Source organism: Atractosteus spatula, chromosome 23, assembly GCF_055471065.1.
Source record: "Atractosteus spatula isolate fAtrSpa1 chromosome 23, fAtrSpa1.hap1, whole genome shotgun sequence".
Classification (NCBI taxonomy): Eukaryota; Metazoa; Chordata; class Actinopteri; order Semionotiformes; family Lepisosteidae; genus Atractosteus; species Atractosteus spatula.
In genome coordinates, this window is record NC_142728.1 from 4557776 (window position 1) to 4571843 (window position 14068).

Below are 14068 nucleotides of genomic sequence, written 5' to 3' on the forward strand. Positions count from 1 at the left end.
TTATGAAATGTGAACAGTCAAGCATTTTAGCCTTTGAAAAAAGAAGTGAGAACGCCTTGTATGGCCCATGTTATGTGTTATATATTAGGCACACAAGCCATACTCCCAAGATGTGACGCTGTCCCCCATGTTTCTAGTACCCAGAACAAGAGAAATGTATAGATTTCTTAATTGGATATGATTTGTTTGTCTGAGCAGTTTAAGACGGAACCTAACCAGCTGAGCAAGAGTGTAGCCCATGGTGAGTGTGTGTCAAGTTGAAATTTTTGCCTGCAGTGAGTTTTGTTCTTTTCTTTTTGTACTTTTGGAGTACAAAAAATAAGGTACATTTTCGTTACATCTTAGGACACAAAATGTTGATATTTCTATTTTAAAACTTCATATGAGTGCAAGGAGTTTTATCTGTAAGAACAGAGCAACACATTGTGTTTTATTTCCACACATGAACATTTTTTTTACAGTTGTTAAAAAAAATTGTGAACAGTGTATTTTAACTTGAAAACATTGTATTTTACTTCTGGGAAACGAGTTTCCATTTTATTTAGACGTATGAAAATTATTGTTGTATTAATTAGCTATTGTATAGCAAAACACGGCAAAATGTGTTGTGTATTTTCTCAGGGAGTTGACGAGGATGAAAACAATATATACACAACAGTTCATATCCGATGTGCAAACCAAAAAAAAACAAAAAAAGCAATCTGTGACTTCTTTTTCAAGTTCTGGGACAAGCATTAGGATATCATCTAGATTAATAATACCTCACAATGTCTTACCATTAATATCAAATACCACTTAAACACCAGCTAGATTATAATCAGTATTTCATTTATGCTTTGTGAAGGGTTCTTATACATAAAAAACAACAACATTGATTCTGCTTTTAAAGATGCAGATGTGTGTTCTTTTCAAGACAAGTGTAAATTCAATAGTTTGCTTCATGTAAAGTTGCAGAAAAGTCAAAAACCTAATTGAATACCAGAATCGGTTCTTGCAGCCGATGGTTGACAGTTGTGATCAGTATTCATGGGATGCATTACAATAGGTCCCACTGCGTTGGTGCCTTAACAATACATGGGCTATCAACAGGTGGTAAAGGAATTTCCTTAACATGTTTTTCAAATTTAAGCGGTCTTGGCCTGACTGGCAAAACCATACATTTGCGATGCATGTGGTTCATATGCTTTTGCCTTTTACCTTGACAGTTTTCATCCTCGCTTACAATTCTATTTATTTAACCTGTCTGATAAAATGTATCTGACTGCCCATAACTTTGAAGAAGTCAGTACTTCATATAAGATGAAAGGAACTTTGTTGGTATTCCAGCAGGTATGGGTCCAAACCTAATGCCTGACATCTTTGTGATGTTAATAAAAGTTACCATTATTTCCTTCAGGAAGACCAAGGAAGCTGCTGATCATGTGAAGGGTGCAGACAGGCTTTAAGGGGGATTGTCAATGCCATATACAATACAGTTAAGAAAAGCCAGGCTTCCCAGTGAAAAATAACTTTTAATTAAAAACCAAACAAAAAAAACATGAATGCAAGTCCAGAAAAATGCCTTACTTCAATTTTCCTAGTGCTGTGTGGGAAATAATATTTAACCCGACTCAAAAAAAATGTGTTCATTGTTGCTCCACTTAAATTAAATTAAATTAAATTGCTGGTAAATCGATCTTTCTAAGAATGGTACAAGACTACAGTCATTATGCAACATAAGAGCTATTATGGATTTTAAGATTAGGGACTATGAACAACAGTTCTGAGGATTGCAAATCACCTATTTCTAATAATCTATATTTAAGAAAGTAACCATTTATACATTTGACCTCAATGACACAACTCTTGACTCTGATGTTAATTCCTATAAGCCAAGAGAGTGGACCAGCACCACTCATTTTGACTACAACCGTAGAGCAGATCCACATTACTAGAATATTAGTGTCTCAGGTATTGACTGAGAAGAAGAGAAAGACATTCTGGAGGAGAAGGGACAGGTTTCTCTGCTCAGTCAAAATTCAGCATGTTTCGTGTAAAGGCAAACACTTCAAACAAAAACAAAACCAACGGTAATTTCTTCTTTCTGGAATTAAATTGCATTATTGTCATAGTTTCCAAAATTCCTGAAGCACTCTGAAGGGCATGACAAGCATGAAAGGCATAGCAAGACCAATACAAACCAGCAGCTTAGGAAATAGACATCAAACAGCTAGGAATGTGTCAGAAGGGAGATGCTATGTTTTTGTTGCTTTATATTCAACCCTTCTGTGATTTCACAGACCTGTTTATTGTTGTGGTCAGTTTTAACCTACCCAGTCTCAAAATTTTCTTCCTCAGAAAAAAAAGATTTGTATCTTTTATGCTATAAGGCGAGCAATATTACCACATACAGTTTTCTTCCTGAGGCCAATAAAAGACAATAACCAGAAAATGACGGTTGGTTAAGACCTACTGAGGGAATTTTAAAAGATAACGTGTGTTGAAACAACATGTTAGATTCTTATTTTTTTCTATTTCATTAAATAACAAACAAAAACAGTTGGGTATCATCATTTGTTAATTAGGCTGGTTCGAACTGTGCACACTTTTCTCTGAAAGTTGTGGTTGTCACACCATTTACCTTATTACCTGCTGCAAATCCAACTGTGGCCTACAACTGGTCTAACATCGACTGAAGAAATGGTGGGTCTAACATTGATACCACTGAAAACTCAGAAATGGCCAGCACGTTTAAAGGGTTTTTCTGTTGTACAGATGGCAAAGGACACTACAGTATGGACACTCCAATTTGGGTATTGAGCAGTGGTAATTTTACATACATATATGGCTCCTTTACTGGCTGTGTGGCTTTCTAGCCCAAGTTAAATTTGATTCTCTGGTAGGTTGTTCTGAAAAAGTAGCTTCTTGCTTAACAGAGCATTTGTATATGAATAAAAAAAAATCCATGTGTTTGTGAATTTTTCAGAGATCCTAATTCCAAACCTAGTTAGCAGGGCTGATTACAATGACCCCTTGGCTTGTTTTGAGTAGCTACTCTGAAAACTTGTCAGCATTTTGACTTTCTCTCTGTGATCTCCTGTGAGGTCTCCTGCAATGAGCAATGTTTGGGGCTTTGTCTGCAGAGTCTCATATTTAGCGAAGAGCTCATTTTTTCATTGTGCTGTAATACACAAGTAGTCCAAATCAATCAGTATTCCTGGAAATGCTTTTGTATGGCATATTAGGAAACAGTGCGATCAAAATGAATACTGTATAACTGCTTTTTTTGAAAAGGAGTTTTTGGAATGTTTGTATCTCAATAATAGAAAGTGGGATTACGAAGATGCATTCACAGATGGATGCTATAACATAAAAACCTTCTGAGGATTTAATATCAATATGCTGTTTGTGGTTACTTGTATATATAGTAAGTACTTCCATATTGGAACATCTTGTCGGGGCAGTTTCTGTTCCATTGTGTTAAGCACGCACAGAGAGTACAAGTCAACCCCCTGGATGGGGTGAAGCAGTTTTCTCAAGGTCTGCAGTGAGAACTTGAACCCACAGCCAGTCTTGTGTCCAGAGACTTACCTGCTATGGTACACTGTGCCCTTGTATAGTATTTCCTGTTGTTTAAGACAGTGAAAATAATTTAGCTCTATTCAAAACACAGAAAGCAAAGTTAGCAGCCCTTATAAGCACTCAGGATCAGGTAATAGCAACTTAGACCAGGGATACAGGTGTGTATACACTATATCATACTGTACAAGGATACCTTTTAGGTTTATGGTGTCTTTTAAAGCAAGGAGTTGCTGCGAAGTTTGTGAATACATCTTCATTACCTGTCAACATTTCATAATTTTTAGAGCCATCTTATTGTCTGAGTTCCTCTTTGTTTAAATAAAGTCAGTTATTTCTTACAATATACAATTTTATACAATGTTACAATATTTGTATTACATTGTATGGATATGTATGTGTTTATTGAGTGTGTTAATGCTTGTGTGGCAGATGTTTTTAAGAACCTTTAAACCCAGTCATTAATTTCCAGCTCTGTCTATATATATATACAGTATAAATATGCACACATGCATATGAATGCATGTATGTAAAGAAAAAAAAAGTTTAAAAGATATAAATTGGGTTTGCTGCTCAGTAGTCTTTCTCTTTTAAATCATGGGAGCAAATTGCAGAGTATAATATTACAGGAATTCCTTCAGATCTTCTGAATTATGTCCAAACAATGTACAGTACATGCATACTGTTCACAAGACTGGGAATATTAGTTTGGGAAAGCCTGAGATCTTGTTGCAGAGCCAGAAAGGTCAAAAAGCAGACTCAAAATAAAAAGCAGTGGAATATTTTGGAAGAAAATATGCAGAAACCCCAAGTGAGATGATGGGGGAATGGAGCAATGCTGTCAGTGTCACACGATTCCTCTTGGTATTGTGATATAATTAATGTATGTTCCTATATTGTAGCATTTACTAAAATCTTTGAACCTGTGCTGAGAACCTATCACTGCGTGATAACAGCACAAATCATACTGAAGTATCAAATTAAACTTCTCAGCTATTGCAGTTGCAAAGAAATGCAATATATAATAGGAGTAGGTTTCAAATGAGGAGCTTTGCCTTTTATAGTCACTATATGCTTTATGCAAGTTTTATCTTATTATGCTGATGGAAGGAATATGAAATCCCCTATTGCTTGAACAGTAAAGGCAAGACTGAAAACCTTTACAGTTTTGTAATTAAGTCAAGTCGTTTGTTAAAATTTTGCTTTTTAAAATTTTCATCAACTCGCGACCTCTGGTCTGGTTTTTCAACTCATATCGCCTTCAACCCTGGTTTCCCATCTCTGCAGAGTGACCCACATCTATTTCAGTCCTGAAAAATGCAGAGAATTACCTGGGGACCAAAGAAAGTGAACTGTGGACAAACCCATTCACTTTTCTTGTTTAATATTTGTCAAAAAAACAGAATGGAAAAAAACAATTCTGGATTCCATCAAAGGACCCTGGTTTCTGTAGTTTGGGGTATGTGAGCATTTACTGTATCTGTGAATGGGGATGGAGGGTGCAATGCACTGTTCATCTTAGTTTATATTTGCATGCCAGAGCTGTATAGTTTGTAAGTACTGTATATCTGGTTTAATCTCTCCTCTGGTTAGCTTATGATGACCCAGGCTCAGCAAAAGACTGCTTCTGGGCCTCCCAGAGAGAGCCCTGTGTGGTACACATGCTATTGCAACAGGGATAGCAGTGGTGCAAGCCTGGCTCTGCTCATCTCTCCTCTTGGATCCTACACAGAGTGTTTGCGTAGGAGTGAGGGGCCTCCTAATGGGATAGAAAGCAGCAGAGATTAAACAGTGATAGTATAGCACTCGGAACGCAGCAAAAAGAAAATGGGTGACCTCTTCAGCATGCACAGCGTCTCGTTATTTGAGGAGGGCACGTAACTGCCGAAAAACAGAGCGTTCGCTTTTAGTTTTACACAGTCCAATGGCAAGCAAGGGAGCAAAGGAGCAGCACAGCGCAAGAAGAGAAGGTTATCCCAGGGAAATAGGGCGAAGTTGGGTACAGTAACTCGCTTTCAGTGCAGTCAATGTTCAGGAGTGTATAATGAAAGGTAAACTATGCCAGGCTGAGAGAGTGATCTTAAGCAAATGTTTACAACTAAATGCCTCCCCTTCAACACCCCCCCCCCACCCCCACCCCCACCCCCCTCCCCACACACACCCACAGGCACACACACACACTTGGCACAGCTAGCTGTTATGTTTTTACTCAACAGTCATTTTTACATGCAGGCAAGCGGTTTTTGTTTGGTCACAGTTTTAGGTGTTTAACACTGTTGTTATTTTTGCCTGCTGTATGAATGAATGCGTGTGCGTGTGTGTGGGTTTGTGTGTGTGTTGCGCGCATTGTGGCACAAGTCAGCACTTTCCAGTAAGTGGACTGCATGCCTGGACATATTCCCTCCTGTTTTGGTTGACTTAGAGAGACTAGAATAGAGCCCTCTAAGAGTAAAAAAAAAACCACAATGGCATTATCCCTGCATAGCTCTTTGTGGTAAAGACATACTTAGTTAATTTTAAATATTCAGATGAGTCCAATTAACTTGATTCTCATCTGTAGTGTTTTCATAGAGAGAGGACTTTCCTAGACAGGCCGGTATCTCTATGGGGATTATCTTATAGACAGAAATGGCAATATTTAGTTTTCTTCTTAAAATGTAAATTACCAGGTTCATGAACTCCCCCTAAAGACTATGAAGCAACAAAAATTGAATGCACAAAAGGACGGTACTGTTTATCAAAGGCAAAATGTTTTTTTAATGAAATGTTCCAATGAAGCTTCGTTTATTTATTAGTTTTGCCACTAACTAGCATAGACATTCTATAAAACTATAAGGAAAACTGGTTCCCCTGCTGCTAGATTACTTTTGTAAAATGAAGAATAGGTATATATTACATACTGTACTCCCCAGTATTTTGGTCTGTAAAGTCCGTGCACTACTTAGGTAATAAAGTAAGTGCCTGTCTTTTTATAAAGTTTGTTTATTCCTCAACCATTATGTTTTCCTTAGGGTGGCAGTCATTCCCTTTACCCACCACAACAACAGTGCTTTTAATACTCAACTTCTGTTTATTCACTGTGCGGCTGGGTTGTTTCTAACCATTAAAACGAATGCCCAGATGGAGCCTTGTCATAACCAAAGATGACATTCGCAAAAAGTGAGATCTTGCTCTGCGAGCTAAAATTTCAGTGCATTAGCAAAAGTAACTTATTTTAAACTGAATATTTTTGCATGCTACTTGCTACAGCAATTTCTTTTCTGGCTTTGGATTGGGAAACCCATCAATAAAAGGGGTTTTAAATAAACACCCTACTTATGTGTTCTGTATGTTATCACGAAGATTATAAATTAGATTATGGTAAAATTACATTCATGTTGGACATGGCTGGTACACATTCATGCTTACATATTCATTATTTAGTGCCAAACCACCACTGGGTTAGACTGCATTTGCCAAAATCAAGTGTTTTTTTTTTCTGAAGGATTTGTGAATACAACCTTTATTTTCATTTGTTACTACACCATTTGGCATGGAGATCAGGAGCTTAAGAACAAAAGATGAAAGACAACAACATACCGTTCTTGTGTCCAATTACTAATGTTACAAAACATTACTAGAGAACAAAAAATACACTGATGGATAGAAGAACAAAAGACAAACACAATGAAAAATCTGAAGACAAAAAGGTGTCAAGCAGCCGAGAGTATAATTTACAGTACATGGTTACTTCTCCCTGGCCACACACGTATGGTAATAAATGTGCTGAGATAATGTGAGCTGGAAACTTAATTCAGTGCTCAATTGATTAAACATTGAATTTTTGTAAGCAGCCCAGAAATGAGGTTAGCAAATGTGTTTTGTGGTTGCCAGTTTGGAATTGTACAAAAGAAAATCGCAAGAACACAGTGTCAACCAGACTCTGGCACCTCTGAGCACTTGATGAATGTTAAGTACGTCACCGTGAATAATGTGGGTTTCTGCCGACCCAAATATGGCAGGACTGTACTGTTTGGGGTCTAATTGCCCCTCTGACTTGAAAGCCTTGTGCAGGGGCCTCCCGGGAACTTTAAAATATGCGCCACTATGCTCTGGCTTTTAACATGTGAGCGGCTCTTTAGATCTCCTGCACTCCGACAACGGAGCCCTCTATGAGGGCTCATTCACTGAGGGAACCACATGCATGAAAAATGTATGCTTTTCCTTGTGGAACAAGGATGACATTTATTAAAGCTTCAAAAAGAGCAATTGCAGCAGTTTCCCCTGGCGTACATCACGATTGGAATGGATCTCCATCTCTCTGGGCCTCTTAGGTCTCCCTGGTAGCCCCCCTGCTCCCCTCTGCCCCCACACTCCCCCTCTCCCCTCCCCTCCCCTCCCCTCCCCAATCACACGCACACTGACCTACCAGGAACTTTAGAAAGAATGACTTGGGATCTGGCCAAAAATAAGAAAATGACCACATCATTTTTTGGAAATGACATTGATTGTGCTTTTAAATGACCTTTTTTATTAATGTTTCTTCTATTGCAAATAAACCCTGGGTGTCAAAGAGTTCTTACATTCATGTCTCCATCCCAGGACGTGTAGTTCTGCAGGCCTTCATATTATTGCTTATTTGGCTGAAACTTTTATTCAAAGTGACTTACATTTGTACCCAATTATGCAGCTGGGTATTTTACTAGAGTAACCTGAGAAAACTGGAGTTCAGGGGTATAACACGAGTGCCTCACACAGTATTAAACCCCCAACCCTCCCCTTTTAAGCCCTAACCAATTCTGACCACTGCTACCTTTAGCAAATCTTATGACTTAAGTCTTGCTCAAAAGATGTTTTTTTTTTCTGGAGGTTGTTTTGTGATTGCTGTCACTGTTTTGTTTTTTATACGCATGATGAAATGTTTTTTTAGTTAACTAATTGGACAACTTCACAGAGCTATTGCTATAATGTAATCTGAAATAGCACCCCTCCTGTTGAATGCTGGGCCTCTTTCGAAAAGGAGTGCCCAGCTAGCTGTGGTTTTGCTTCCATTCAGACCTAACCAAAAGCAACAAACTCATTTCATCTTGTGGCTTCACCAGGGAACAAGTACATTGCTGAATTTACTTTGCCTGTGGTGCCATCTCACTTAAAAATCCCACTGAAATTCAGCAGTTTTGTAATTCATCTCACCTGCCTTAATTTTTGAGATACAGTACAATACAAATACAGTGTACTCTTATGTAGTATTCGTCACACCTTGGCATGCTTTTGCTAAAATTAATTCAAGGTGTATTCGGAAGCAAAATCCAGTTACACTTCATTACAAATGGAACATCTAAAACATACATTTTCCATTGCCTATAAAACAATCTAGTGTTCTGAAGTTTCTGATGTTAGTTGGGACAGTTTCAAAAATTGGAAGACTAGCCGCTAAAAGGCCTGTGAAAAACTAAATTTCTTGCCAGATTTATGGGGTTCCTGGGTTCTACTGTACTTTCTCAGATCTCAGTGAACAATCTGGTACATATATAGCAAGCAGATAGATGAGTCCTGACCCATGAAGGCCTTTATATGTTATAGCTCAGGGTTTAGCAAATTTAGGCTGCTCCTGTCAGCATCAGTTGATCTAGGTCAGGAGTTGAGCTAGGAAGGTAAACTCTGCTCCCGAGCACTGTGTTTGTTTCTAGTTATAATTCCATCTCAGACGTTAATGACTTCATTCAATCAATTAAGGGGATAGGAAGTCAGATCAGCTGTGTTTTCCAGGTTTTAATCAGATGCTAATTGAAAGGCGTCTCTAAAAACTGCAGCAAGCTGGCGCTTGAGAATTAGAATTTAGATTCCTTGATAATGCACAAGCAACCGATGCACAAACCTCAGTACTGGAGTGATGGTGATGTCTTTGCAACTTGGCTGCAGCATTTTGAAAAGGCTGGATCCTGTTTGTCATTTTAGTTCAAAAACAATGATAAAAAGGTTCAAATTAAAATTTACCATATAGTTGTTGGATATAGTGATATATAGATATGGGTATATACATAGATATCTAGTTATGGATATACAGTTCTGTGCTACAGATACTACATATAGATTTACAGTATGTCTAGCTTACAAGCTATAGAAAGGGCAAGCTTCTTTCAGAAATGAAGACACCCAAGACAGCAGCTAGGCGACGAAAACACTGCATGGACAGAACGGGATTTTGAAAACCGAAATTTTGCTGTCGAAATACAAAAGCCAAAAATGTATCCTTAAGTCACGGAAGCCTTTTTTTAACTCCATTTTGGTGCATCCCCATACTGCAGGATGTTTATTTTGATTCAGTGTTTTAGTGCGTTTTTTGCTTTGTCATACTGCATTTTTTCAGCTACGTGTGTTTACCTTTATTATATAAACTAGGATACAGTTTGTTTTTAAACTGGTGTCTACTGCCAATGTCGGGAAGAAGAGGAACCTGAATTACAGGTGCTCAGGACATGTAAAAGCCATCCAGTTGTCTGATGATGTTTCTCATATTCAGGTGGGGGAAACGGTCCCCCTCCTTCATTAAACAGACAGGTTTCATTTTGATCAGACAGCAGAGTATTTCTCATCTTCATGGGAAACCTGTGTGTTTTCCTTAATCGTCCTCCACTGGCCCCTGTTGTGCTTCTGTGCCCTTGCCTGTTGGAAGTGCTGAGACATGCCGTTACGCTTTGCTCCTTATGGGATGAAGCAGCTGCAGTGCGCAGTATCAGACTCACACCTTTCTGAACCACCCTGGTATATAATCATATATCCATTTTGTGTAATTGGCTGAACTTTTATTCTCAGCGGTAATTGATGTTTTCTTAATACCCGTACTTGTATTTGTGCTTCCTTTTGTTTTCCTGTGGTCTCTAACGTGCAGAAACCTGCATTATATGGAGTTTTTTTTGTTATCAGACGGCATTCCAGGGGCATTGTATTAATGTTGTTTCCAGAGAATCCTTCACTGTTTGACATTGGGGTCCCCTGTGTTTCCCTTAGGCCCCCCGGATGTAGAGCAGGCTTGCGAGCCGAGCGTCCGGACCTGGAGCCCCAACTCAGGGATGGAGTCCAGCAGCGTTGGGCCTCCCTGCCCCCTTCAGGGCTGCATGCTCCAGCTGGAGTTCCTCTACCCGCTGGTGCCTGACTCTATCACCTTCTGGGTGACCTTCTTCTCCTTTGAGGAGACAGCCCCGCCCGCCATCCACAACATCGTGCTCCTGACGACGAGCGGCAACAACATGTCCCTGGGGCCCAGCAGCGCCTTCTGCGACATCCCCCTGACCATCAAGCTCAACATCCAGGAGGAGGTGTACGGCGTGCAGGTCTTCACCTCCGAGCAGCACCTGGAGATTGATGCCACCCTGCTCACATCCAAGCCCGAGAGCCCGCCCTGCGGGCAGTGCCGGCCGCTGAGATACAAGCTGCTGCGTGAGCCCCCGTTCTCTCACGCATCGCAAGGAGTGATCATCTCAGACCCCAGCCGGAGATATGTGGACCGGTGAGTACTGCCCACACCCTGGCACGCAGCCTCCGAATAGCTGGGGTTCGTTAATGATGTTGTGCTTGTTCTGAGCGTCTTAGATTAGCAGGAAGGGGGGGAAAGAAACGCATAAAGAAACGTTTAAACTGCCAGCAGAGCCTCTCACGTTAACATGCTGAAAGATATGTGAGAGTACAAACATTTTTCTTTTCTACTTTGGGTGAAACCCCGTTGCAGCAGGAGAATTCTCAGTGCGGCCATTCTTTTTCTCCCTCATTCTTTACTTTTGTCATCTTCTCTATCAACTCTGAAGATCTAAACATCACTCTTACCCTCTCCTGAGCAGGAAGCAGTTAATACTGCCAGGGAGCGACACACACACAAACAATCTGTATAGTATTGTTTTAATTATACTGCATACTCTCAAGCTTGGATGTGACAAGAAACAGTTGCTGGTAACAATGTGGAGTTATATTCCTGTGAGACCACATTAATCTAAGCAAAATGTTCACCAACAAGTGGTTTGCAGTTATCATATTTTCAGCCCTGTGTATTATTTGAGGTAAAAAAATAGCAATAAATGAGTTACAGATTTTGTGTTTTCATAATACATTTAGTGAAATGTTCACATTCCTTTTAAATAAGGTACTGCGTTAGTCCTTATCGTGTTGTAATTTCAGATGTAAACCCCCTCAAAAACAGTTTAGTTTAAAAAAAACCTCTTTTTTAAAATACACATTTTTTCCATATTGAATAAACTGGCACGTGTACAAGTTCTGAACTGGGTCATACTGGAAATATACCCCCCCCCCCCCCCCGCCCCCCAACTCCTTCAACTGCGGCAGAAAATCTTATTTTTCTTTCAGGAAGAGTTCTGTTTCTCCAATAAACTTTTTAATCTCAGTGGCATGGATCCAAGGAAAATAAATTTAAGGATGCCACAGCAGCAGACTGATCGAACTGATATGACTGTCACTTTAGGAGGCAGTAAAGTGGGAGGCTGCCAATGAGCCAGTAAGATTTTTTTAAAGCTACTGTACTAATCTTTTATATGTAATCTTTTTTATTTAATTTAGAGGGCTACTTCTCTTTTATTTGATATGAACGGGTAGGAATTCGCTTTGTAACAAAGGACTGCAAAAGGAATATGATATCTGAATTTGGGTGTAATCACAACTCCTGCAATTTAAAAATCATGCGTTATTCGTCCAAGTTGTGTCCAACTGGGTATCGTGACTCGACAGATCATGAGGGAAAGTTAAATTAGTTAAATTCAGTCATGAGTAATGTCAAAGTAATGATTATTTTTTAATGTATATTTCTTGTGTGGAACAATGTATCACAGAGGATATTTTTTTCTTGAGTCACTCTTAGGATTTACATACTGTATAGATAGCTGGTGGGATGTCAGACAGAGGAATTAAATAAACTGGGAAGTGTGGTAATTGACACACATAAAAAGAAACATGACCAATGACTTGTGTATATATATACCTATATATATAAAACTGGAGGTTCCACCACAGTACAAAAACAACATCTGCACCTCTGAAAAAATTGGCATCAAAAGAAATAAACAATGAGTAGAGGACTAAATTTCACCACTGTTGGTTTAATTTTTTTTTAAAAAAGCACCTGTTAATATAGCAATCTTTGCAAACTGAGCTCAAGACACACAGTCACACGCACTAAAACCGCGTGTGGAAAAATTAACAGGCTTCAGATTCCTCTCCGAATTTCATGTGCTTCACTCAGCTGCACGTGGATGTGCTTTTGTTTTCTGAGGCTGAAATGCTAGTTAAAATTTAAAAGAGAAAAGCCACAATAATAATTACAGTTTTCCGACAAGCTGTTTAAGATGTTTCTTATTACTTTTGGAACCTTTAGCCTATTAGGAGCATGGTTGTGGTGCCAAATATCAAACATTAAAAGTGTTTATAAAAAACATTGCTCATTTTGGGATTTTTGCAGATTAGTATCCTTCCTTAATATACATTCTATGAGTGTGGTCATGATGCAAAAAATATGCAGTTATCAGGCCTGTGCTAAATGTCCAGTAGAGTAGGTTTACTCTGTTGAATGGCCCAGTATTTGCTTTACTGGACTTCACTAATCTTTAAATCTCAGTTTGAGCTTTGAATAGGCATGGCTTTATCCATCTGGGTGAAGAATCCTTTAGAGATAGTATGCCAAGTGTGCCACTGGTAGTCAATATGGACAAATTAATTACTAGTTGAGATGGCCAACATCAGGCTGTTAAAACATGTAACCTTATTTATAGTATTCAGGAGACTGGGCTCAATCTTTAATATTTTCAGTATTTTAGCTCTGTTCACATTATTTGCAGAAAGCGAGATGACATAGATATGTTTTATGCCCTTCTCCTGATCAGTGCTTTTCAGTTACTTTATCCCTGACTTGCTTTGGAAGCTCCTTAGTCTATATGGAAAAGTCTCTGCAAAAAATTCACAGAGACAGGTATTTTAATTCAGAAATAAAGGAAAACACTAGTATTGCATGCAGACAGAAGCCACTCAAATTTTAATTTTGAGGTAATTTTGTATACCTACAGTATTTTAATTTAGGTTTGCCATGGCAAAAATGTTTGAATACGTACAGTATGCAATCAGGACTTTTCTATTTTTCTTTCATATTGTCTACTTTCTTCTTTATTTATTTTACTTTGAACAAATAGTAATGGCTACTTCAAAATGGCATGACTGCAAGCTTTAAAGCAAAAAATGTGAAAACTGCAAGTTCTGAATATTTTTACTTTTGCAAAGCACTATATATTGGCTAAATATCTGCCATCAGAGACAAAATGAGTTTTGGAGAAATATATAAATTCTGGAAAAACTGACATATCCCATCAAAACAGATTTCATTTTTTTTTCCTACAGCAGAAAATGAGTGTCCTGTGCTTATTCTAAAACGTCAGGAGTTATTTTAAAACCAGAGCTTTGTTCTTGAGGTTGAGAATATAAATTGCCTTTTTTCAATTTTCTCATCACCTAATGAACCAGTTAATTTGATTTTACC

The 14068-nt window shown here is 38.6% G+C and overlaps 1 protein-coding gene across 1 annotated transcript in view; it reads left to right on the forward strand.

Annotated features, from left to right (window-relative positions):
- The window catches only part of LOC148816084 (pappalysin-1-like), a 208895-nt gene that overhangs the window by 46525 nt on the left and 148302 nt on the right, over nt 1–14068 (forward strand). The window contains exon 7 of the mRNA XM_088940554.1: nt 10549–11047. Within this exon, the coding sequence (XP_088796680.1) occupies nt 10549–11047 (499 nt within the window). The remainder of the gene's footprint in view (nt 1–10548; nt 11048–14068) is intronic.